This window comes from Rhinolophus hipposideros (assembly GCF_964194185.1).
Source record: "Rhinolophus hipposideros genome assembly, chromosome: 23".
NCBI lineage: Eukaryota > Metazoa > Chordata > Mammalia > Chiroptera > Rhinolophidae > Rhinolophus > Rhinolophus hipposideros.
Genome location: NC_138069.1, coordinates 9,931,146 through 9,949,702, shown reverse-complemented (window position 1 = coordinate 9,949,702; position 18,557 = coordinate 9,931,146). Strand labels below are relative to the sequence as shown.

Genomic DNA, 18,557 nt, shown 5'->3' with positions numbered 1-18,557 from the left:
GCTCAGTCTGCAGTACAAATCCTGATCACCGACAAAGGCTGCGTGACACCCACATCTTGCAATTCTTTTCACTGGTCATGTGAAAACAGCCTTTGGAACTAGCCATCGTGGGGTTAAATTTTGCCTCTACTGATTATGAGCTACTTGACCTTGACAAGGTATTTAATCTAAGTCTCAGGAATAGCAGGCTTAGAAAGGTAAGTAGAGCATTTAGCACAGTGCCTGGCAGCAAAGATGTGGTCTTTGGTATTCAAGCCATTGTCACATCGTGTCATCTAAATCCAACAGAGAGAGAATGGGCACCAAAGCCAGAAACCAGAGACTTGTGAGGTGGGCAGGTGTTTTGGTCTGGTGTCATCAAGCGCAGGTTACAAGGGGCAAACCACATGCAATGGAGACCAACCACCTTCCCACCCATTAGATAGGGCCTGGATGGCAACATGGAGGTCTGTGGCTCTCACCCTGGCTAAGCACTGTCACCTACAGGGCTCTTTAAAAGAACTCTCCCAGGCTTGGGAAAGTACTGAGATACTGGGGAGCACAGGTATCTGTCCTTTTATGCAGTAGAAAAATATGGTAAATATGTGCATGCCTCTATCCTCTCCACGGCCACTAAAGGAGACTCCAGCTTCGTAGCAGTTTCTTCCCCATCCTCTCCCCAGCCGCCAGCGAGAATATATTGGTTTGACTCCCCTATCTATGGCTCCGTGGGTGTTCCTTTTTGGCCTTACTGTGTGTTCCTTTTTGGCCTTACTTACAGAATGGGGCTTTGTAATAAAGAGCTATGAGATGCCAATGCCCTCTAGGCAAAGACCACCAAATTGGGTTTATTGCTTGTTGCAATGCAGGTGAACGCACAGCATGGGAAACCAGGGGCATCTCGGTAAGAGGGCGTTAGATAGGAGTTACAGGATTTGGGCTTATGTTAGTGGTTTTGGAGAGAATTAAAGGAGAAGGACTTTTCCCGGTGTTGGATGCTGTCAGGAAGCAAGAACAAGTCTACGACTCAGTGTATTAATAAATCTTATCTAGAAAGAGGAATGATTTTAGCGAAGCTAAACGCTGCAGTTGGTAAAGAAACAGCATTTACTATTAAACAGGACAGAAAGATGATTGCTCATTTTGTGACATGGACAATGTTCATTGTTTGTGTGTGTTCACAAGAGTGGTCTTGTGGTCTTGCTTTTGTCTTGATCCAGCCTGGTCACAGCTGGTCTTCGCTGATGTTAATGTCCTGTGAAATTGTTCAGATGCAACAGGACAACAGCAAATCCTTGGTTATGTGTGTCAGATCAGCTCTTAGTAACTCCAAGGTCTAGCTGACAGTACAAGGCCAACTTCCAGACATCAGGGGCTGCTTTCCTCTTCCTCAGAAGAGACCAGGAGAGAAGTATGTGGGCAGGATTTCTGTTTTCTGGGAGGGAGACAGGGAGTTTCTGCAGCATTTGCAAGAGAAGTTAAGGGGGCAGGAAGGTGGAGTGGGTTAATAAGAATTTTGGTGGACATTGTGTCCACTTCATGGTTGTCAAGACGTACATTTTTTAAATATAAATTAAAAACTTGAGCAATTTTGAATTGCCTTTTGTTTGCTTTTGGTTGTGTTCCCTCTATTGTGAAATTGCTCTGAGACCAACCAGATGGATCCGGGTCTTCAAAGGTCTTTCAAAGCCAAGAGCTTCTGAACCACTGTCTTAGAGCCCAGCACTCCAGCTCCAGCTGAAGCTGATGGCTGGCTCAGGAAGGTGTTTGAAGAAGCAACAGGGCTAGAAGGGCACCAATCAGAATGCAGGCTCAGGTACCTGCTGCCTCCACCTAGAAGACCCAAGAAGACAGAGTGCCCCAGGCTCCCAGTGCCTCCAGAAATCCATAGCCTTGACCTCTGGTATGAGTTCTGGGTCCCACTTATTCCCACCAACAAACCTTATCAGCTAGGGATGCCCTCCCTGCCCCCAGGCATGCTGATTCCATGGAAGTGAGGGCAGCCCACACCAATAGCAGAAAGACTCCAGAGCTGAAGCGGCTCAGCAAAAAGCTCCCAGCCCCTTCCAGGGATGGAGCATTTCTTGGCAGAACCAGTCTTCACAGGACAGAGGTGTGCAAAGTGGGGGACGGAGAGGCTGAGGACACAGCAGGGGGGTGGAGCACAGTGGCAAATGAATGCAGAGCATTCTTTGAAGACAGAGATCCCCAAAGGGGAGGACCTTGATAGCCAGACGCCAGCCTGTGAACCCTATCCAGGCCATAGGGGATCTGCATGTGCCCAGCACCCCAGGGAGCCACTGAGAGCGGTGCTCCCACTGCTGACCACTCAAGTCAGCAGTACCCGGTCTGGTCCAGGTAGCTGGCCAGGAGGACCTAGCCCATGCGGGGTAGTGGGAGAAATGGAAAGAAAGGGGGGCAAAAATGGGACAAAAGAGCTCACGGTGGGAGTCTAAGAACTGGAAGAGTTTGGGAAATGGGGGTTCTGGAAAGTTGGTCAAGAGGTCTGTTACTATCCGAACTGCACCGTACTCAGAGGGACAGGAACAGCGGCATGAGCTCCGGGCGAGCTTGTTTTCTTAGCCAAGCTTTAAAAGAAAGGGGTGGCCGTCTTGGGCCTTGGGGCCCATCCTGGGCCTCCCCACCGAGGGGCCTGCCCCCCGGGCCCGCGCACTATGCGCGCTGAGGAGGCTGGCGGGTGGGCGAGCGCCGTAGTCTCCCTCCCTGCCCCTATCCTCCGGCTTCTCGCGCCCGGAGCGAGAGGTCTCTGCCCGGCGGGAAACGAGTGTCCACTCTCTGGGCCCGGGGCTAGACCGGCGAGCGGACACCACCAAGGGGCGGGCGGCCCCCGGAGCAGCGCCGCCGCTCCGCGCTCCCGCCCCCGGTGGCCGGACGTGGCGCCTCCCCCGCGGCAGCCGGAGCCTGGAGGTGGGGTCCGGAGTCGGAGCCCGGGGATCTGATGTCACCGCGCGGCCGCGGGCGCCCGTGAGCGCGTCTCGGGCTGGAGCTCAGGTACGCGGCGAGGCCCGGGGCCAGGCGGCAGGGGCCAAGCGGCGGGGTCGCGCGGCGAGGGGCTCCGCGGCCGGTTTCCCGGGAGGAGGCAGGGCGAGCCCCACGGCGCGTTGGGGGCGGGGGCGGGGGTGGCTCTTGGTCCGGAGGTGTGGACTGCGCGCCGAGGCTGGTGTGCGCGAGTCCAGGCGAGCCCCTGCGCGCCCCGGCTCTTTGCAGGGGGTTGGGGAGGACGCAGACCCGCTGAGGGGCCGCAGTTGCCGAGGGAGTGCTCTGGTGGCGAAAACTCGCAGGCAGTCTCACTCCAAGACCCCCCACCCCCATCCCGCTCTCACCCCTCGGCCTCGAAGCCGCCGGAGAATCGGGTCCCTCCCGCTCAAAATCACGCTGCCCCCACCCCTCCCCCAGCCTGCGTTCTGAGTCCTCCCTCCCCGACGGCGAACCCAACAGGAAAAGTCGAGCAATGCGCGGGCCGGCGGCCATCCGCTCTCCCAGCGTCCCCGAGCTCCCGCTCACCGCCGCCCCGCGTGACTCTGCCGCCCCCTGCGGTCGCCAGGCCTGCGCCTCTCGCCTGTAGCTCCTGGACTCGCAGAGCTTGAAGCCCAGGTACGTGCGTGGTCCGACAGCACCGAGATCTCCTACCCCGAGTGCCATCAGCATCCCTCATTTCCTGAGCGGCACAGAGCGAGAGTTTCCGGGAGAATGGGATGACGCTGGGGACCGGGAAAGCCGTGGGGCTTCCCCAAATAACTGCCCGGCCAGAGCTGGTCTGGGTTTCAAGACACAGCCCAGGTTCCAGAAACTCAATCTGGCAAGGAGATTGCCATGCAGGAGCGCCCCACAGTGAGCCTAGTACTGAGGGAAGACCATCCAGGAGGGCTGGCCTGGACAACCTCTCCACAGAAAGGTCAGAGGTGAGGTGGCTTTGGAGAGAGGTACCACTTAATTCCCAATAGTTTTTGGTCGTGTGAGGTTGTGCACCTTTCTGGTCCCCTTAACTGCATGTGCTCCCGTTGCCTTGGTGTGGTTTTACCCACTGGAAGCTGTCTTCATCTATTCCCCCAACAACCTCTCACTAAAAACCTGGGTTTGCCTGCTGGCCTGGTCCAACCTCTCTGCTGAAGTCCAGACCCACGGCCTCACTTCCCAGCTGCCAGACTTGCCACAAACAGTGCAAAGCCCGCAGGCCCCAGACTGAAGGAGCACTGGACCACTCGGCTACTCCCCATTTCAGCTTCCTCCTTCCTGAGCCTGGCACCTCCATCTCCCAGGGCCCAGCTCTGCATGTGGAAGTCATCTGTCTCTCTTTTTCCTCTTTGGCTCTTTCATTCGGGTAACAAGTATATTGCAAATGTGTGTACACATTTTTATTATCCATTCAAGCTGTTTTTATTTAGTGAACTTAGAGTCTTCGGTCAACATAGTAACTCACAAATAAGATCAAATTTTCAAGGCCTTTTGGGGGGAAACAGCTTTGTATTTGAACAGTCACCAGTGCCTATACATGCAGCAGGGTAACATGGGCAGGAATGGGTGGCATGAGCCAGGGTGAACAGTGCTCCCAAGTGGGGCCAGAGGATAGAAAGAGAGGGGTCTGGGCAGAGGAGTCTGGGCAGTTAGGGTAGGTTTCCTAGAGGAGGTGACTTCCGCCCAGGGGCAGGGCTACTGTTCAGTGCAGCTTCTTACCTTCCTGAAGCCCAGAGAGTAGAAACACTTGCAAAGAGGTCCCTAAGCTGGAGTGAGACCCAATGTGCAGGGCTGGCCTTAGTGGGCATAAAGATGCCTGTAGGTGGGTGATGTCAAGATGGTCTGGTCCCAGGTCGGCGGAAAGCCCTCACTGGCAATGTTGCAGGTACTGCCTCTCCCTTTTAGGAAACACCACAGCCTCCCACTAACCTCCCTACCTGCCCTGACCAGCAATCTGTAGCATCTGTTGCCTCAGCGAAGGGAGTGGAGGGTGACCCCTTTGTGTCTAGGAGGCTCAGATGAGCCTGCTTTTCAGTTTCTACCCCAGCTGCAGGCCACCCTCCTGTGCACTCCCCACCAAGCAGCTCAGGGAAGGCCACCCTACCCCAAATGCCCCACAGCCCATAGGATGCCCCAGCTTCCCAAGACTCAAAGCTGCTCTCACCTCTGACCCAGGCACTCCCACCCACCCAACTCCTCCCCTCTCGCTCCCTCTGTATGCGGGAGAGGTATAGATGTCTGCCCAGTCCTGCTCTACGCTGTGCTTCCCTGCTCTTTTGGTTCCTAATAATGCATGAATAGCCTGCTCAGTGTCCATGGCAGCAACTGCCTCACCCCGTCTGTCCCCTTCCCCGGAAAAGATTAATAGGGAAGGGAGAAGAAGGGGCATTAACAAAGAAGCCCTCTTCTTTCGCCCCTATCTACTCCTTGCAAGTTGACTTCTTTCCTTGCCATTCAACAAATATTTCTTTAACATCAACTACATGCTACGCACTAAGGGTTCAGACATGCGTAAGTGCAGGGCCTGTCCTCAGGAAGCTCAGGGTGGGAATGGGAAGAGGGTCACAGGCAAGCCAACAATGACAATGCAGGGTAAGGAGCGCTGTGATGGGGGCAGCTCAGGACACTGCAGGGATCCCAAAAGGTCAGGAGACCTCTGAGCTGAGCCCTATCAGCAGGCAAGAGGAGCAGGACAAAGAGGGGGTGAGCATGTCATTCCTGGACAAAAGGCAGTCTCTGAAGCGGGGAATGTGTTATTCTGGAATCTGCCGGTAATTTGAGGGAAGGTGGGGGCGACTGTTTCCCACAGTAGAGTTTGGGCTGTGTTGGAAGTTTCAGGCATCTAGGGGGTGGGGCAGGGTGGGGAGGACTGGCTTTCAGCAGGGTTTGCTTCTAGGAAATTGACTCTGGCTGCAGTGAGCTTGGAGGCAGGCCCAGATTCCAGGCAGGGCTCTGCCTCTTACCAGCTGTGTGCTCCTGGGCAAATCATTTCCCCCTCAGAACCACAGTGTCCTCATCTATCAAATGCAGATAGCAGTTGGGAGGAGCAAGATAAATATTTATATAAAGCACCTGGAACGTACTGGCACAGAGGGAGGGAGTAAGGCTGTGAAGCTGCCCCTGCCACCTGACCTGGGTCTTTCCCCCCTCTTTTCTTGGCTCCCTTGTGATCTCAGAACGTTCTTGACCATTGTTTATCGGGGAAAGATCACACGGAGAAGCTAACAAAACATCAGGAAGTAGCCTGGGTGGGACAGCGTTGGGGAGGGAAGGAGCATGGGTACATTCTCAGCGCTCCAGGGGGTACCAGGATAGCGTGGGGGGGGCCTGCCAGCCAGGAGAGCCCCAGTGGGGCATGGGCCAGTGGCCAGTTCCTTTCCCTGAGTTGCTCTCTGGAGCTGGTCTTACTGCCCATGACATCCTTGACCTGGGGGGTAATGCCAGCGTTTGAGACCGGGGACAGGGAGATGTGTTAAGTACCTGGCTGTCCGTGATGGTGGGGCCAGCAGGCTGTCCTAACCCTGAGCTTGTCACCCACCACCCCATCTTTGTTCTTCCAGGCCCGAACAGAGCTAGCCAGCCCAGCGCTCATCCAGGCAGCCATGGAGGCCCTGGGTCCCGGGGGCGACCGCGCCTCCCCAGCCTCGTCCACGCGCAGCCTGGACCTGCGGCGGCTGTCCGCGCGCGCCGACTCGGCCTATAGCTCCTTCTCCACGGCCTCGGGCGGTGCTGAGCCGCGCACGCCGTCGCCGGGGAGCGACCTCCTTCCGTACCTCGACTGGGACTACGTGCGCGTGGTGTGGGGCGGCCCGGCCCCCGCCCCGCCCGCCGCGGCCCTCCGCACCTCCCCGCGGCCGGGCTCCGCGGCCGCCGCACGCGGTGGGCCGCGTCCCCCGCAGGTCCAGGGGGCGCCGGGGCCGCTCAGCCGTCAGGCCACCCCGCTGCTGTACGCGCTGGCCGCCGAGGCCGAGGCTGCGGCGCGGGCCGCCGAACCGCCCAGCCCACCGGCCTCGCGGGCCGCCTACCGCCAGCGGCTGCAGGGCGCGCAGCGGCGCGTGCTCCGGGAGACGTCCTTCCAGCGCAAGGAGCTCCGCATGAGCCTGCCTGCCCGCCTGCGGCCCGCGGTCCCCGCGCGCCCCCCCGCGGTGCACCCGCGCTCCGCCTCGCTCGGCCACCCGGGCGGGGAAGGGGAGCCCGCGCGCTCCGGGGCCCCCGCGCCGGGAACCGCCGGCCGCGGCCGCCTCGCCAACCAGCAGCAGAAGTGGTGCTTCTCGGAGCCAGGGAAGCTGGATCGCGTGGGTCGGGGCGGTGGGTTGGCCGGCGAATGCTCCGGTCGGGCCTGCTCCAGCTCTGGCCTCGCCAGGCTGGAGCCCAAGGAATTGCAGCATCAGGCGATGTCAGAGTTCGAAGGTCACCAGATCAGATGGCTGCCCCGAGGCACAGAGGACCCAGGACCCTGGTCCTTGAAGCTCAACACCTACAGGCCTGCTCGCAGGAGTGCTTCAGGAGAAGGCTTGGGTCCCTGGGGAGGTCCAGGAGGGGCCATGCCCATTGTCCAGGTATGAAAGAGAAGGGCTACAGGCTTGAGGTGGGGGCATCTGGGAGACTGAAAACTTGAGCCACATCTCATCCAACTATTTGCCTTTACAGGCTGTTCCCCAAGGGGTAGAACCCCCCAGATGGTTGTTTCAGACCAAAAATTCCAGGTGAGAGACATGGATTACTCTTGGGAGGAGGCAGCATTCATCGCTCTTGCCCAAGAAAGGAGAGGGCCACCCACTTACCCTCATTCTGAGCCTTCTGACTCTATCTTTTACAGACCACATCCCCTAGCACCCCACCCCCCAACACCTTACTGTCTCTCTGGTGCAGCACTAAGAGCTTCCCTCCTGGTCACTGTGGTCAGTTCGGAGTCTCTGCCCCCAGGTTCCTGACTCAGAAGGAAGTCGCAGTGGTGTGTCCTACAGAGGGCCCCCAGAGCAGTCCCACTGACTGTGACCAGAGGGTCCCAGAGACCTGCATTGCATCTTCCCGTCTCCCCTCCCTTCCTGATGATGAAGTTTTCCTGGAAGAAGCCATGCTGGTCAGAATGAGATCACCTCTAGACTCCCATGCCCCCCTGGGGCTCCCAACCAGGTGAATTCTCTTTTGCTTCCAAGCAGAGTGAGACACCCCCTTCCCACAGCTACAAAATACAGCTACAAAATGCTGGGGGGGGGGCGGTCAGGGAACCTCTCCTAGCTGGAGACAGGGAGCCCAGGTGATGGGGTAAGGGTGGGGGCAGGTGGCCCTGAGAGACCAACACTGGTCTTTGGCCAGAGCTTTTTCTGACTCAGTGTCTCTTCCACTTCTAGTGTCCATGCCTCTGACCAACAGTATGGAGCTGGCTTGGGACAAAGGCCTGATCAGCCTACAGTCCCTGCAGAGCAACCCTTCCATGAGCGCCCAGAGACTACAGGGGCAGATGACTACTGGCAGGGGGTAAACGGTTCTGTGGGTGTCTCTAGGCCCACATGCTGTAGCCCCCCTGGGACTGCAAATGGTGACATCCCAACTATTGACTCCACTGGACTGCTGATGACTGACACCCCCGCAGCTGCAGAGAGTGACCCCCTCAAACCTCTCTCAGTTGATGCCCTGGGACCTCAAAGCAATGACACCCCAGGGCCTCCTGACAGCACTGCCCTGGCTTGGGGCTCCGGCCAGCCTGATTCCAGGCCAGCTTGGCCTAGTCCACGTCTTGAGGAGCTGGTTCAGGAGCTGGCCAGACTGGATCCCTCTCTGAGTGACACTCTCACCTCCTATCCCAGCCCAGAGCCACCCCTGGACCTGCTGGATGGGCTGATTCCTTTAGCTGAGGTTTGGGCTGCAATGAGGCCAGCCTATGGGGAGCCTGGAGAGGAGGCAGCTGGTACTTCTGAGCCAGGGTGAGTGAGGGGCACAGGGACTCAGAATTCTAAGCCCCTGCATTCTGGGGCAGAACAACCCAGGGAGCTCTGGCTTTGTCTCCAGGTCCTGTCTAATTAGCTCTACCCAGCTCCTGCCAACTTCTCAGGAGGAAAGACGACCTGAAAACCTTACCACCCACCCTGTGCCTGACCAGCCATGTGGCCAGGGTCTCCCTGAGCCACATAGCAGCATGCAAGCTAAGAAAGTGAGTGTGGTGGGGCTGATGGAGGCTGGATGGGGCATGAACTCAGAGTCTGAGCTAAGTCAGCGGCCCCAGGTTTAAATACCCACCTCCCTGCAGGTGGAGCTAGCGGACCTCCTTCAAAAGATGCTGCGGGACCTTCAGGCAGAGCAGGAACAGCTACAGGAGACAGCCCAGGCCTGGGCCAGGCGCGGGGCTGCCCTGGAGGCTGTGGTAGGCCAGGCCTGTCCACCCCGTGAACTAGAGCGGTTCAGCCGGTTCATGGCCGACCTAGAGCGCGTGCTTGGCCTCCTGTTGCTGCTGGGCAGTCGCCTGGCCCGCGTGCGCCGCGCCCTGGCCCGGACGACCGCAGACGGCGACCCTGACGAGCAGGTAAAAGGGTTCAGGCTGCGGGAGAGCCGGTGGGTGAGGCGTCCTCGCCCCGCTTACGGCGCCCTGTCCCTGCGGCTCCAGGCCTCTCTGCTGCAGCGACTTGGGCTCCTGAAGAGGCAGCAGGAGGACGCCAGGGAGCTGAAGGAACACGTAGCTCGGCGCGAGCGGGCCCTGCGGGAGGTGCTGGTGCGGGCACTTCCCGCCCAGGAGCTGCGCACCTACTGTGCCCTGCTGGCCGGCAAGGCCGCCGTTCTGGCCCAGCAGCGCAGCCTGGACGAGCGGGTCCGGCTCCTTCAGGACCAACTGGACGTCATCAGGAGCGACCTTGGTCATCGTCCCCCATCTCCCAGTCCTGCCTGGTCCCCAGGCACCCATCCTCCTAATAAACCGACCTTCCCTCCTTCTCTCATTTAATTACAGGCGGTGAAGTTAGGGAGCATTGCCCCTACCTCTCACCCATGCAACTGGGGGTGACGCTGGTTTACCCGGTGCTTTTCCCTTGGGGAGGGGATGACCCAGGCCGGACCTTCCCAGGATACTTCTCCCAAGTGTTGTCATGTGGTGTCACCCAAGTCTTGTGTATTATTTGGAAATTAATTTATGGATTTTTAAAACTGCAGTATTCCCTCTTTTTGTGATGAGAGAGGGGCTCAGTCAGGATTGGTTGGAGGGAGACAAGACCAATCAGAGGAGCACATCAAATTAGCAAAACAGTCCTTTTTTCCTCTCAATAAAAATTGATGCAAGAAGTGTGTGTGTCACCTGGAACATAGTTTAGGGGAGGGGCCTTGTTTACAGACTGCAGAGGCCAACCCTGCCTAACCACCAAAAGAAGCATTTGCTGAACGAGTCACTAAGGAAGACTGGAGAACCAGACTTGAAAACAGGAGGGTGCTGGCCCTCAGTTCCACTGCCATCAGTAATCCCTAACTGTTCTGGGGACTGCATCAGTACAAAAGTTGAGGCCTGATTGGCTGAGTCCAGGTCTCCTTTGCTGATTCTACCCAAGTCCCCAATCTCAGTAGTGGAAGTGGGGGACTGCCTTCCTTCAAGACTCAAGAGGTAGGGAAATTCCCCAAATGGACAATGGGTTCAGTATACTTGGACATTTGGGGACATTCATTCCACGTCCCAGAAAGAACTTTCTTCCTCTTCCAATTGTTATCAAAACATTTTATCCCACTCCCGTTTGGAGACCCCAGTAGGGGGTGAGGCATGGGGGACCTGGACACCTATCAGGTAGGGGCTGAGGACATGGAAAGGCTTCTCCCCTGTGTGCTGGAGACACTGACCTGGGGGAGGGCTGGGGTTGGGAGTGGGGAGTTAGGGCCTGGAGTCGAATGAAACATAGGGCATGCAGTACCCTCTGCTCTGCACGGGCCCTGCGTACACAGAATCAATGCTAAATTCTGAAGTACATGTGTGAAAATCTGCTTTGGTCTTTGTAGCTGCAAACGCCAGAGACAAGAACAATTGTCCATGCAAACATTCAGTGTATTTTTGGAAGTTGGGCATAGTAAAAGGCCTGTGTATGTGTATTTAAAGCCAACTGACCCCAAAGTGAGAAAATCTCTGCTTCTGGGCTTGTTTTCTGATGTGTATTGTCACTAAGTGCAACTGGTTGGGAATTTTAAACAGTCGTATTCATAGCAAAAGCATTAGTTATAACAGTTGTGCTATTGAGCACAGAACAATGTGGACATTGTGCCTTTTTATGAAAAACATATGGGGTTCCTGCTGAGCCAGTTACAGGTTCTAACATTATGCTTGGAGCGGGGCCTCCACTCCGAGGTCCTCAGCCTAGTAGGGCAGCTTGCTTTCAGACGCATTCTGGATGGAATCTACTTATTTCTGCCTTTTGCCCTGCACAGTTCTCATCACATTCTCCCATTGTGATATTCTTAGAAACACTTCACAGGCGTCCATTAGGCAAGTGGAAATTGTGTATTTCAGACAAAGCATTCCTAGGCATGGGCATAGGGAGCAGCCTCTGCCAATGTCCCGTTACACTGCACTTTGGTTCTGTGCTGGGATTTTCCATGGGAAAATATGAGGCTTCTGTGCTTGGCCCTACCAGATCGGGGGAACCACCAAAGTAGGGCCACACCTCCTGTGCCGGTCCTTACATCTTGCCTCTGTCTCCTTCCTGCCCCAGTTTATCTCCCTTCCACATCGTTATTCCTTCAGAGGGCAAGAATAGCTGTTGGGTATTGGCACCACAGACTAAGACCTTTGGAGGGCCCAGAAACTGGGTCAATTCCACCCTCTAGGATGCTGCCAGCAGAGGGCACTGTTCTCCTTATGAAAGGTGCTACTTACACTAGACCATCCCGAACCTTTCCAGCTACCAGGCCCTCGGGATCAGCCACAGGGACTTTCCTGGCCCTGCTGGCCCTGAAGGCTGGCTGGGTCTTTTTTTTCTTTTTTTCTTTTTTTTTTTTTTTTTGCCGGAAAGCTATCCTATCCAGGCAGCCCTGGGAAGGCTGGCTTGCTTTCCTTTGTTGTTGGTTAATGAGAAGTGGAGGAGGGAAGCGGGGGCCGTCGATCTCGAGTATCAAAACAAGCCTTAAGTTCCCCCGGGTGGGACAGAGACTTTCATGGGTTTCTGTTGGGGTTTCTGCCCCCCACCTCCTGAAGCAGCCTGCGCCTCCGCCTGTTCGACCCGCCCCCCAGCCCCGCTGCGCGCCGCGTATCCACCGGCTCTGCGGCCCGCGGGCTGCTGCTGGGGTTGTTGCTGGGCAACAGGCAGGCCCACGGTGGCCTCCCCCGCTCGCTTCATGTCGCTCCCGCTGCTGCTCCTAATATGGATGTAATTAGTGTACTTTTTACCTTCAGACAGCAAATTGAAAACGGAATAGGGAAGCAGTGTTCCGCATGCCCCAAACCCGCGCGCCATCTGCCTCGGACAGCCTGCTCCGCACAGCACGTACCTCCGCGAGCGGCTGGCGACAACCTCGGAGACGTTCACAGCGACAAATCGCTGTGCTGTTCATTCACATGTAAATCAGAAGCTTAAGAGGGAATTTAGGTCAACAGTGGTTGAGGACCGCGGAGCGGAGAGGTGAAAGGGGAGTCTAGGGGGTGGAGACGGCAATTGCTCTGCAGCAGTCCTCCCTTTCAAACACCCTGTAGTTTTACTGTCACAGCCGACCTGCGGGTCACGTCGAGGTCTACCTGTTGTCTTTGAAATTTCAATCAGCATCGACTTCCTACGAGGAGGACTTTTTCTTTTTTCTGTTTTTCCTCTGAAGGAGAGGTCTGCACCTCCCTGCCCTTCTCTCTTCCTTCTTTCCACTTCCCTGCGGCCACACCTGAGGCCACCTCTGTTTCAGGGTTCAAGTCCAGAGGTGTGGCAATGCCTGTGCGAGGCCAGGACAGAGGTTCGAGGCAAAAAACTACCTGGTGAGCAACAGAGTCTATGTATGCAAACATTTAAAAAGGTCAAGTAATTTCTTCTAGGAAAAGCCAAACAAAAATGGGGGAGAATTCCTGTCCTGGGTGGGCCTAGCTTTATAATTGTCTGGTGAGGGGTGAATGACCATTGTTTAGGTCTAGCAGGTCAGAGTAGGGATTCTTGAAGAACGTGAATTAAGAAAGACATTGTTATATCTATTTGAACTAAAGTGATATTACATACAGAATATGGAATAATTTTCCTTTTGTGGGAATATGTTTTTTCCTAGCAGAGTCGATTGTTATTTATATATACAATTACTAACATGGTAAAAGAATGGTGATCTTTCTTGTAAAGCAAAGCCACAAATCAGAGCTATTTGGTTTTGGAATGCAGCCAGATACCCCTACGGGACCAACTTGGCACCTCTGCTAATATTTCAGGTTGGTACTGCAGTCCCTGAAGTGCTCTACCTCCTCACTCCCTATGCTCCTCTCCCCACAGCCTGTAGGATAGGTCCTGTCAATCGTGTCCCATAGAAAAGGGAGATGGTGCTTGGAGAATTGGGTGACTTGCCTAAGGTCACTAAATGAGCAAAGGGCTGAGATTGAGACCACCATGCTTTTCTGCAACGGGACATTGTAATGGGAAGAGCACAGGATACCATCCAGACTCTGATACTTAGTAGCTGCGAGGCCTGGACAACTTCCTTACAACTCCTCCAGGCTCGTTTCCTCACTTTAAAATCAAGATATTAACAGTATATACCTTACAAGTTTATGCTTTATACCTGTGAATTGTTTGGAATCGTGCCTGGCACTTAATAAACACAGCTCATGTATGCATTACCCACACCCTGGTCTCCATTAGGTGAGATATGCTCAAGAACTACCTCCAACCTCCTCTGAAGGAAATGTAAAACTTTATCTAAAAGCTTGTTCTGCCTATGACTCACACGAATCTACGCCAACAATTAACTTCTCCCCCATTAAAAGGAGTGATTCTCTTCCCTGTGACGATTCTAACCAGCTAAATCGCCTTAACTTATAAACAATTATTTTTTGCGTCGTTTGTTGGAAATGCCCTTCCACAGGTGTACCTCCTGCTAGGAGATATATGGCTCTTGAAAACTTCCCATATGCACATCAAACCATAATTTCCTACTAACTTGCCTTATAGTTTCAGAAAGTTTTGGCCTGCAAGAAAAAAAACCCAATGGTTTCTAACACCTGAGTTTTAGGCTTATTGATCCTAAACTCTTGCTAAATGTCTTACCTCACTTGGAAGGCATACACACACCCTTTTGAAACACCAAGATTCTCTTCTGGCAGTTCAAATAACCCTCCTCTAAGAATGCAATAAACATTAGTTATTGTTATTACTACCTTGCTGGTTTAGATTTTGATCTTTATCAAGGTAGGTCATACCTGTGTTTATGACCTTTGTTACCCTGTCTCAGTCAAGCTTCTCTTTTACCATGGGAAATCTCTAATATTTTATTCATCTTCTAGATCTTCAACTACTCAGACTGCTATAATTATTGCCTCCCACAATTTTTCTGCAGAGGCAGAAGATTTAATTTGCATTTTAAAATAATTTATGCAGCTTAACTAGAGTTCCAGGCAAGGAAAGTGGGAAAGGTCAGCTCAGGGCTTAATTATCTATAGTTTTTTGGCTACCATATCTGTGTCTGGTTGACTCCTGAGTTTGGTTGATTCTTTCAATAATAGAATGCTTGAAAGTGGCAGAAGAAGGATGAAGAGAAAAGAAGAAATTAAGTAGATAAAAAGAGAAGAAAAAAACACAGTAGCAAGAGCTGTAGAAGGTTTCAGGGAAGGACATCCTCATGTAACCAGGAACAAAACGGGAGACTTTATTTCATTGCTTAAATCAAAACATTCCATTAAGGACTGCCTTAAATAATTTCAGAGGCTTCACTGATACCTATATGGGAAGGGAGCCCATATGTTATTTGATATAACTAATGACATGCAAACACAATTTGCAAAAGCAGAGCATTACCACCATATGATATAAAAAAGGTTGTTTGAGCAAATAGATTCCACATCTTTAAAGCAGAAGAAGAGTCACTGTCATGACACTGTGTTGAACCTGGGAAATCTTGGCAATACCTACAAACCTTCTCAATTACAGACAGGAGCAAAGGTCCAGAGACGTTAAGTCACCCCTCTAAAGTCAATGAGCAAAGAGATTCTGCATTTGCTGTTTTGGAATAAGTTGTTTGCTTTCCAATGGCTTTCAAAAATGGATATCAGTATTTTCTGTTTGTACAGAACTTCCATATAAAATAGTTGGTCCTTAATTATATTCATTACAATTTAACCAATTGTTTTTCTGGTGTAATGTTATGACATTTTTTTGGAATGGCGGCCCAACTTTGCATATTCACCTACTGCACTGACTGAAAGGCTCAGCCAGATTTGAAAACCACAGATTCAGAATCATAGCACAACAATGCACTTCACAAAGAAATCACATTTTAAAAAGTTAAATATTCACGCCAAATCAAAATAGCCACCCACCAGTGCCAGAGACACACGTTTACATTTCACCATAAAGACAATCACGGATTAAAAGTATTTGCCCAAATGTCTCTTCTCATATCGTTATACCATCTTTACTCCCAAGATGCACTTGTTTCCTAATATCTAGCATTCACAGTACAACTGAAATTACATTCACAACGGTTATATTCTGCCTTCAAGACTCTAGACTCTTGATTGCCTAAAATGAGGTAGGTCGACATTTAAGGGTTTTGTAGCTTGGGATTAACTTCCTTTAGACCTTGATCACATTGTTTTTTTTTTAAAATAGAATTCCAAAATATTTAGCAAAAGATTGAAAATGTCTGAACATTTTCCCTAAAAATTGAAAAATATAATTTCAAAAGGTGATTATGAAAGTTGTTTTACCTCATTTCAATTTAAAAACAGGATAAAAGCATCAAATTACAAAACCACCACTGGTATCTTAAAGCTGACAGCCATCCAACAGCACACGGTGAAGGAGATCCTTGCAACCAGTTCTGGCTCGGGAGTGTACAGATGCAGAGGCACTGGGTTAACTCATTCAGGGACCAGACCAGCTGCCGCCCCTTAGCCTTTGATCCTAAATTTCAAGCCTTCTCCAAAGTTCAAGCCTGACTTCTGGAGTTCTTCAGAGAAGGCTCGCAGTGAGATCTTGAATCCCATCTCTGGAGACAAGTCAAGCTTCAAACAGAAGCTGGAGGCATAGGCCCACCTGGGTAAAACAGGCTGCAATGGACAAAGTTGGAAACTGGATGGAGCGGAAGGTGTTGGGCCACCATCTTGGGTAGGCTTAGGCTGTGAGGGGCAGGCCGGTAGCCTCAACCAAGCCATAGCCTCAGGGACTGTCAGTGTGTAAGGGCAGACTGGGCATTAGACCAGCTAAAGGCCCCAAAGTGGATCGATGAGAGATTTCTGAAAAGGAGGGCAGGCCACTTCGAATCTTCGTCTTTTTACGAGGAACAATGGGCGACGCACCCAAGAACCTGCTGAAGGAGCCCGACTTCTTGAAGCCTCGCGCCAGGTCCTGGAGCAGCAGGTCGTCGGCCAGCACACCCAGGAACGCGCTGGTGGTGGAGCTGAGGATGGTGGCGGCCACCTGCACTGGGCTCCGGGCCGCGTGACTGCCACTACCACCACCCATCGCATCCGGTTCCGTGGAGCTTTGCAGGCGGGGGTCGCCGAGTACACGGCGCACTGCATACGAGGCGCCCGGCGACAGGTACTGGTAGGCGCGCCGCCCACTGTGGTCGCGCACGTGTACGTGTGCACCCAGGCCGACCAGCAGCACGGCGACATCGTCGTGGCGGTGCAGAGCGGCCAGGTGCAGTGGCGTGTAGCCACCATATGAGCGCGCGTTCACGTTGACCGGCGCGCCCCCACGCCTCGCGACCTCCACCAGCTGCAGCGCCATCTCTCGGTCGCCGCTCTTGGCGGCCCAATGCAGGGCCGTGAAACCAGTGATGAAGTCGCACTTGGCCGCCAGGCCGCAGTCGCGCAGCAGCAGCCCGTGTAGCTGGTGGGTCCAGCGGCCACAGGCTGCCCGCACTAGCCACTCGTGCTCGGCAGGCTCCAGGGGCACGGGGGACGGCGGCGGCGCGGGGGGCGCCTCCTCGGTGTCGGGGCTCAGCAGGCGCGGGCCCGCGCGCGACAGGCGCCTCAGGTGCGGGGAGGGGCCCAGGCTGAGGGCCAAGCCAGGCTCCTCTACCGAGACCAGGCGCGGCAGCAGCGGGGAGACCCGCGGGCTCGGCTCCTCCGACAGCTGCCGGCGCAGGCCCTGCTCCTCCGCCCGGATCCGAAAGGCCGGGGGGCCCGGGACGCAACGCACCGGGAGCATGCAGGGCTTCTGCGGAGGCGCGCGCCTCGGGGGTGGTGGCGGCCCTGTCGCCGCGCCAGGCCCGGATTCCGGCACGGCGGCCTCCGACGGCGCCCCAGGTGGGGCCACGCGTGCCGAGGGGCCCTCGGAGGGCTGGGCTAGCGCACGGGCTGGAAGCCCGCAATCGGAGGCGCCCCCTGGCTTCCGGGCCGGGCCTACCAGCGGCTCGGCAGTGGGTGGCGTGGGCTCGCAGGCCGGAGCCCCGCGCGTGTTCTGTGGCTCTGGCGGCGGGGCCGGGTCCTCGGGTGCCTCCACGGACCAGGGCACCGAGGCCCAGGCTGCAGGCCCCGGAGCAGCGTTTTCCCCGGGTGAGGCTGGGGCCCCGGGGGGGCTGGGGCCGCAGGAGGGCAGGGGCTCCGCTCCTGCTTGGGGCCGCGGCTTCTTCCTCAGCACCACGAACTTGACGCCGTCGAGCTCCTTCACCACCGCCACGTCGTTGACGAACTGCGTGAAGCGGTCCCTGCGGGCGGCGCGGCCGCGCGGGTCGCCCGCGTCCAGCAGCGGCTTGAAGCGGCTCAGCAGCTCCGAGTCGCGCACCTTCCCGCCGCGCTCCTGCAGGAAGCCCAGCACCGCCGCCTGGCTCGCCGCAGCGGCGGCCGCCGCGAGCGCCATGCTCAGCCCCCGCCCCGCCGGGGAGCCGGCTCCCCGCTCCCACCGGCCCTCGGTTCCCCGCTGCCGGGGCAGGTGGGCGTCGCGGCGCCCGCGGGGAGGGACCCACCGGGGCGGAGGTTCGGGAATCACGTCGGCCTCGGCCAGGCTCACCTGGTAGCTTCCGCCGAGGTCAGGGCGTCTCCCCGGAGCTGGACTTGGGTCACGCCCGCGCCGCAGGGCCGGGGCGTCTCCGGGAGCCACGCGCTGGGGGCCGCGGCGCGCGCCCCCCGCCGCCGCGCTGCCCGGCCCCCTTTCCTCGGGGTAGGTTTCTGTCTTTATATTCGGTCCAATGGGCGCTGGGCGCCATCCCCCGCGTTCCGTGCTCGCCTTACAGGTGACAGCTGCCACCGGGGCCGTTGGGGGGCGGAAATTCACCGCCGCCACCCCCAACCAGGGAATTAAAGGCGCAGTGCTGTGCTTCGGCTCGGCTCCGGTTGCTAGGTGGGCGTGTTCCCCGGGGATGCCGTGGCCGCCCCGCGAGGGTAGGATTTTTATTCCCGGAAGAAATATTTCACCGCCACAAAAATACTGGGCGATTACTTAAAAGCAATTTTTTTAAAGACCATCAATACCTCTCCAATAGTCGATTGCCTTTCATACTGGCTTCATGAC

The 18,557-nt window shown here is 55.4% G+C and overlaps 3 protein-coding genes across 5 annotated transcripts; 2 read left to right on the top strand and 1 right to left on the bottom strand.

Annotated features, from left to right (window-relative positions):
- Positions 1-2,153: 2,153 nt before the first annotated feature.
- Positions 2,154-3,589, top strand: LOC308491988 (uncharacterized protein; the record flags this gene model as incomplete). Its single annotated transcript, XM_081036208.1, has 3 exons — positions 2,154-2,312; positions 2,737-2,991; positions 3,439-3,589. 3 exons carry the CDS (start codon positions 2,154-2,156, stop codon positions 3,517-3,519), a joined length of 495 nt encoding a protein of 164 aa, XP_080892334.1. The 3' UTR covers positions 3,520-3,589.
- SHROOM1 (shroom family member 1) lies at positions 3,454-10,227 on the top strand. 3 transcript variants are annotated; one of them, XM_081034914.1, is made up of 8 exons: positions 3,454-3,594; positions 6,516-7,514; positions 7,606-7,661; positions 7,828-8,091; positions 8,310-8,882; positions 8,968-9,109; positions 9,206-9,478; positions 9,560-10,227. In XM_081034914.1, the coding sequence occupies exons 2-8, from the start codon at positions 6,558-6,560 to the stop codon at positions 9,890-9,892; spliced, it is 2,598 nt and encodes an 865-aa protein (XP_080891040.1). In that variant the 5' UTR covers positions 3,454-3,594; positions 6,516-6,557; the 3' UTR covers positions 9,893-10,227. The 3 variants fall into 3 exon arrangements, with proteins under 3 accessions (XP_080891040.1, XP_080891039.1, XP_080891038.1); XM_081034913.1 differs by lacking the exon at positions 3,454-3,594 and adding an exon at positions 3,615-3,902 and having other exon boundaries at positions 7,882-8,091; XM_081034912.1 differs by lacking the exon at positions 3,454-3,594 and adding an exon at positions 3,615-3,902.
- Positions 10,228-14,721: 4,494 nt separating this feature from the next.
- Positions 14,722-18,020, bottom strand: SOWAHA (sosondowah ankyrin repeat domain family member A). The gene has a single exon (XM_081034915.1). It carries the CDS (start codon positions 17,904-17,906, stop codon positions 16,257-16,259), a length of 1,650 nt encoding a protein of 549 aa, XP_080891041.1. The 5' UTR covers positions 17,907-18,020; the 3' UTR covers positions 14,722-16,256.
- Positions 18,021-18,557: the final 537 nt, after the last annotated feature.

Coding starts and splice junctions, on each gene's coding strand:
- SHROOM1 (XM_081034912.1), top strand. CDS start 3,696: ATGACGCTGGGGACCGGGAAAGCCGTGGGGCTTCCCCAAATAACTGCC. Junction 8,883..8,967: donor GCTGGTACTTCTGAGCCAGG/GTGAGTGAGGGG, acceptor CTTTGTCTCCAG/GTCCTGTCTAATTAGCTCTA. Junction 9,110..9,205: donor GCAGCATGCAAGCTAAGAAA/GTGAGTGTGGTG, acceptor ACCTCCCTGCAG/GTGGAGCTAGCGGACCTCCT.
- SOWAHA (XM_081034915.1), bottom strand. CDS start 17,906: ATGGCGCTCGCGGCGGCCGCCGCTGCGGCGAGCCAGGCGGCGGTGCTG.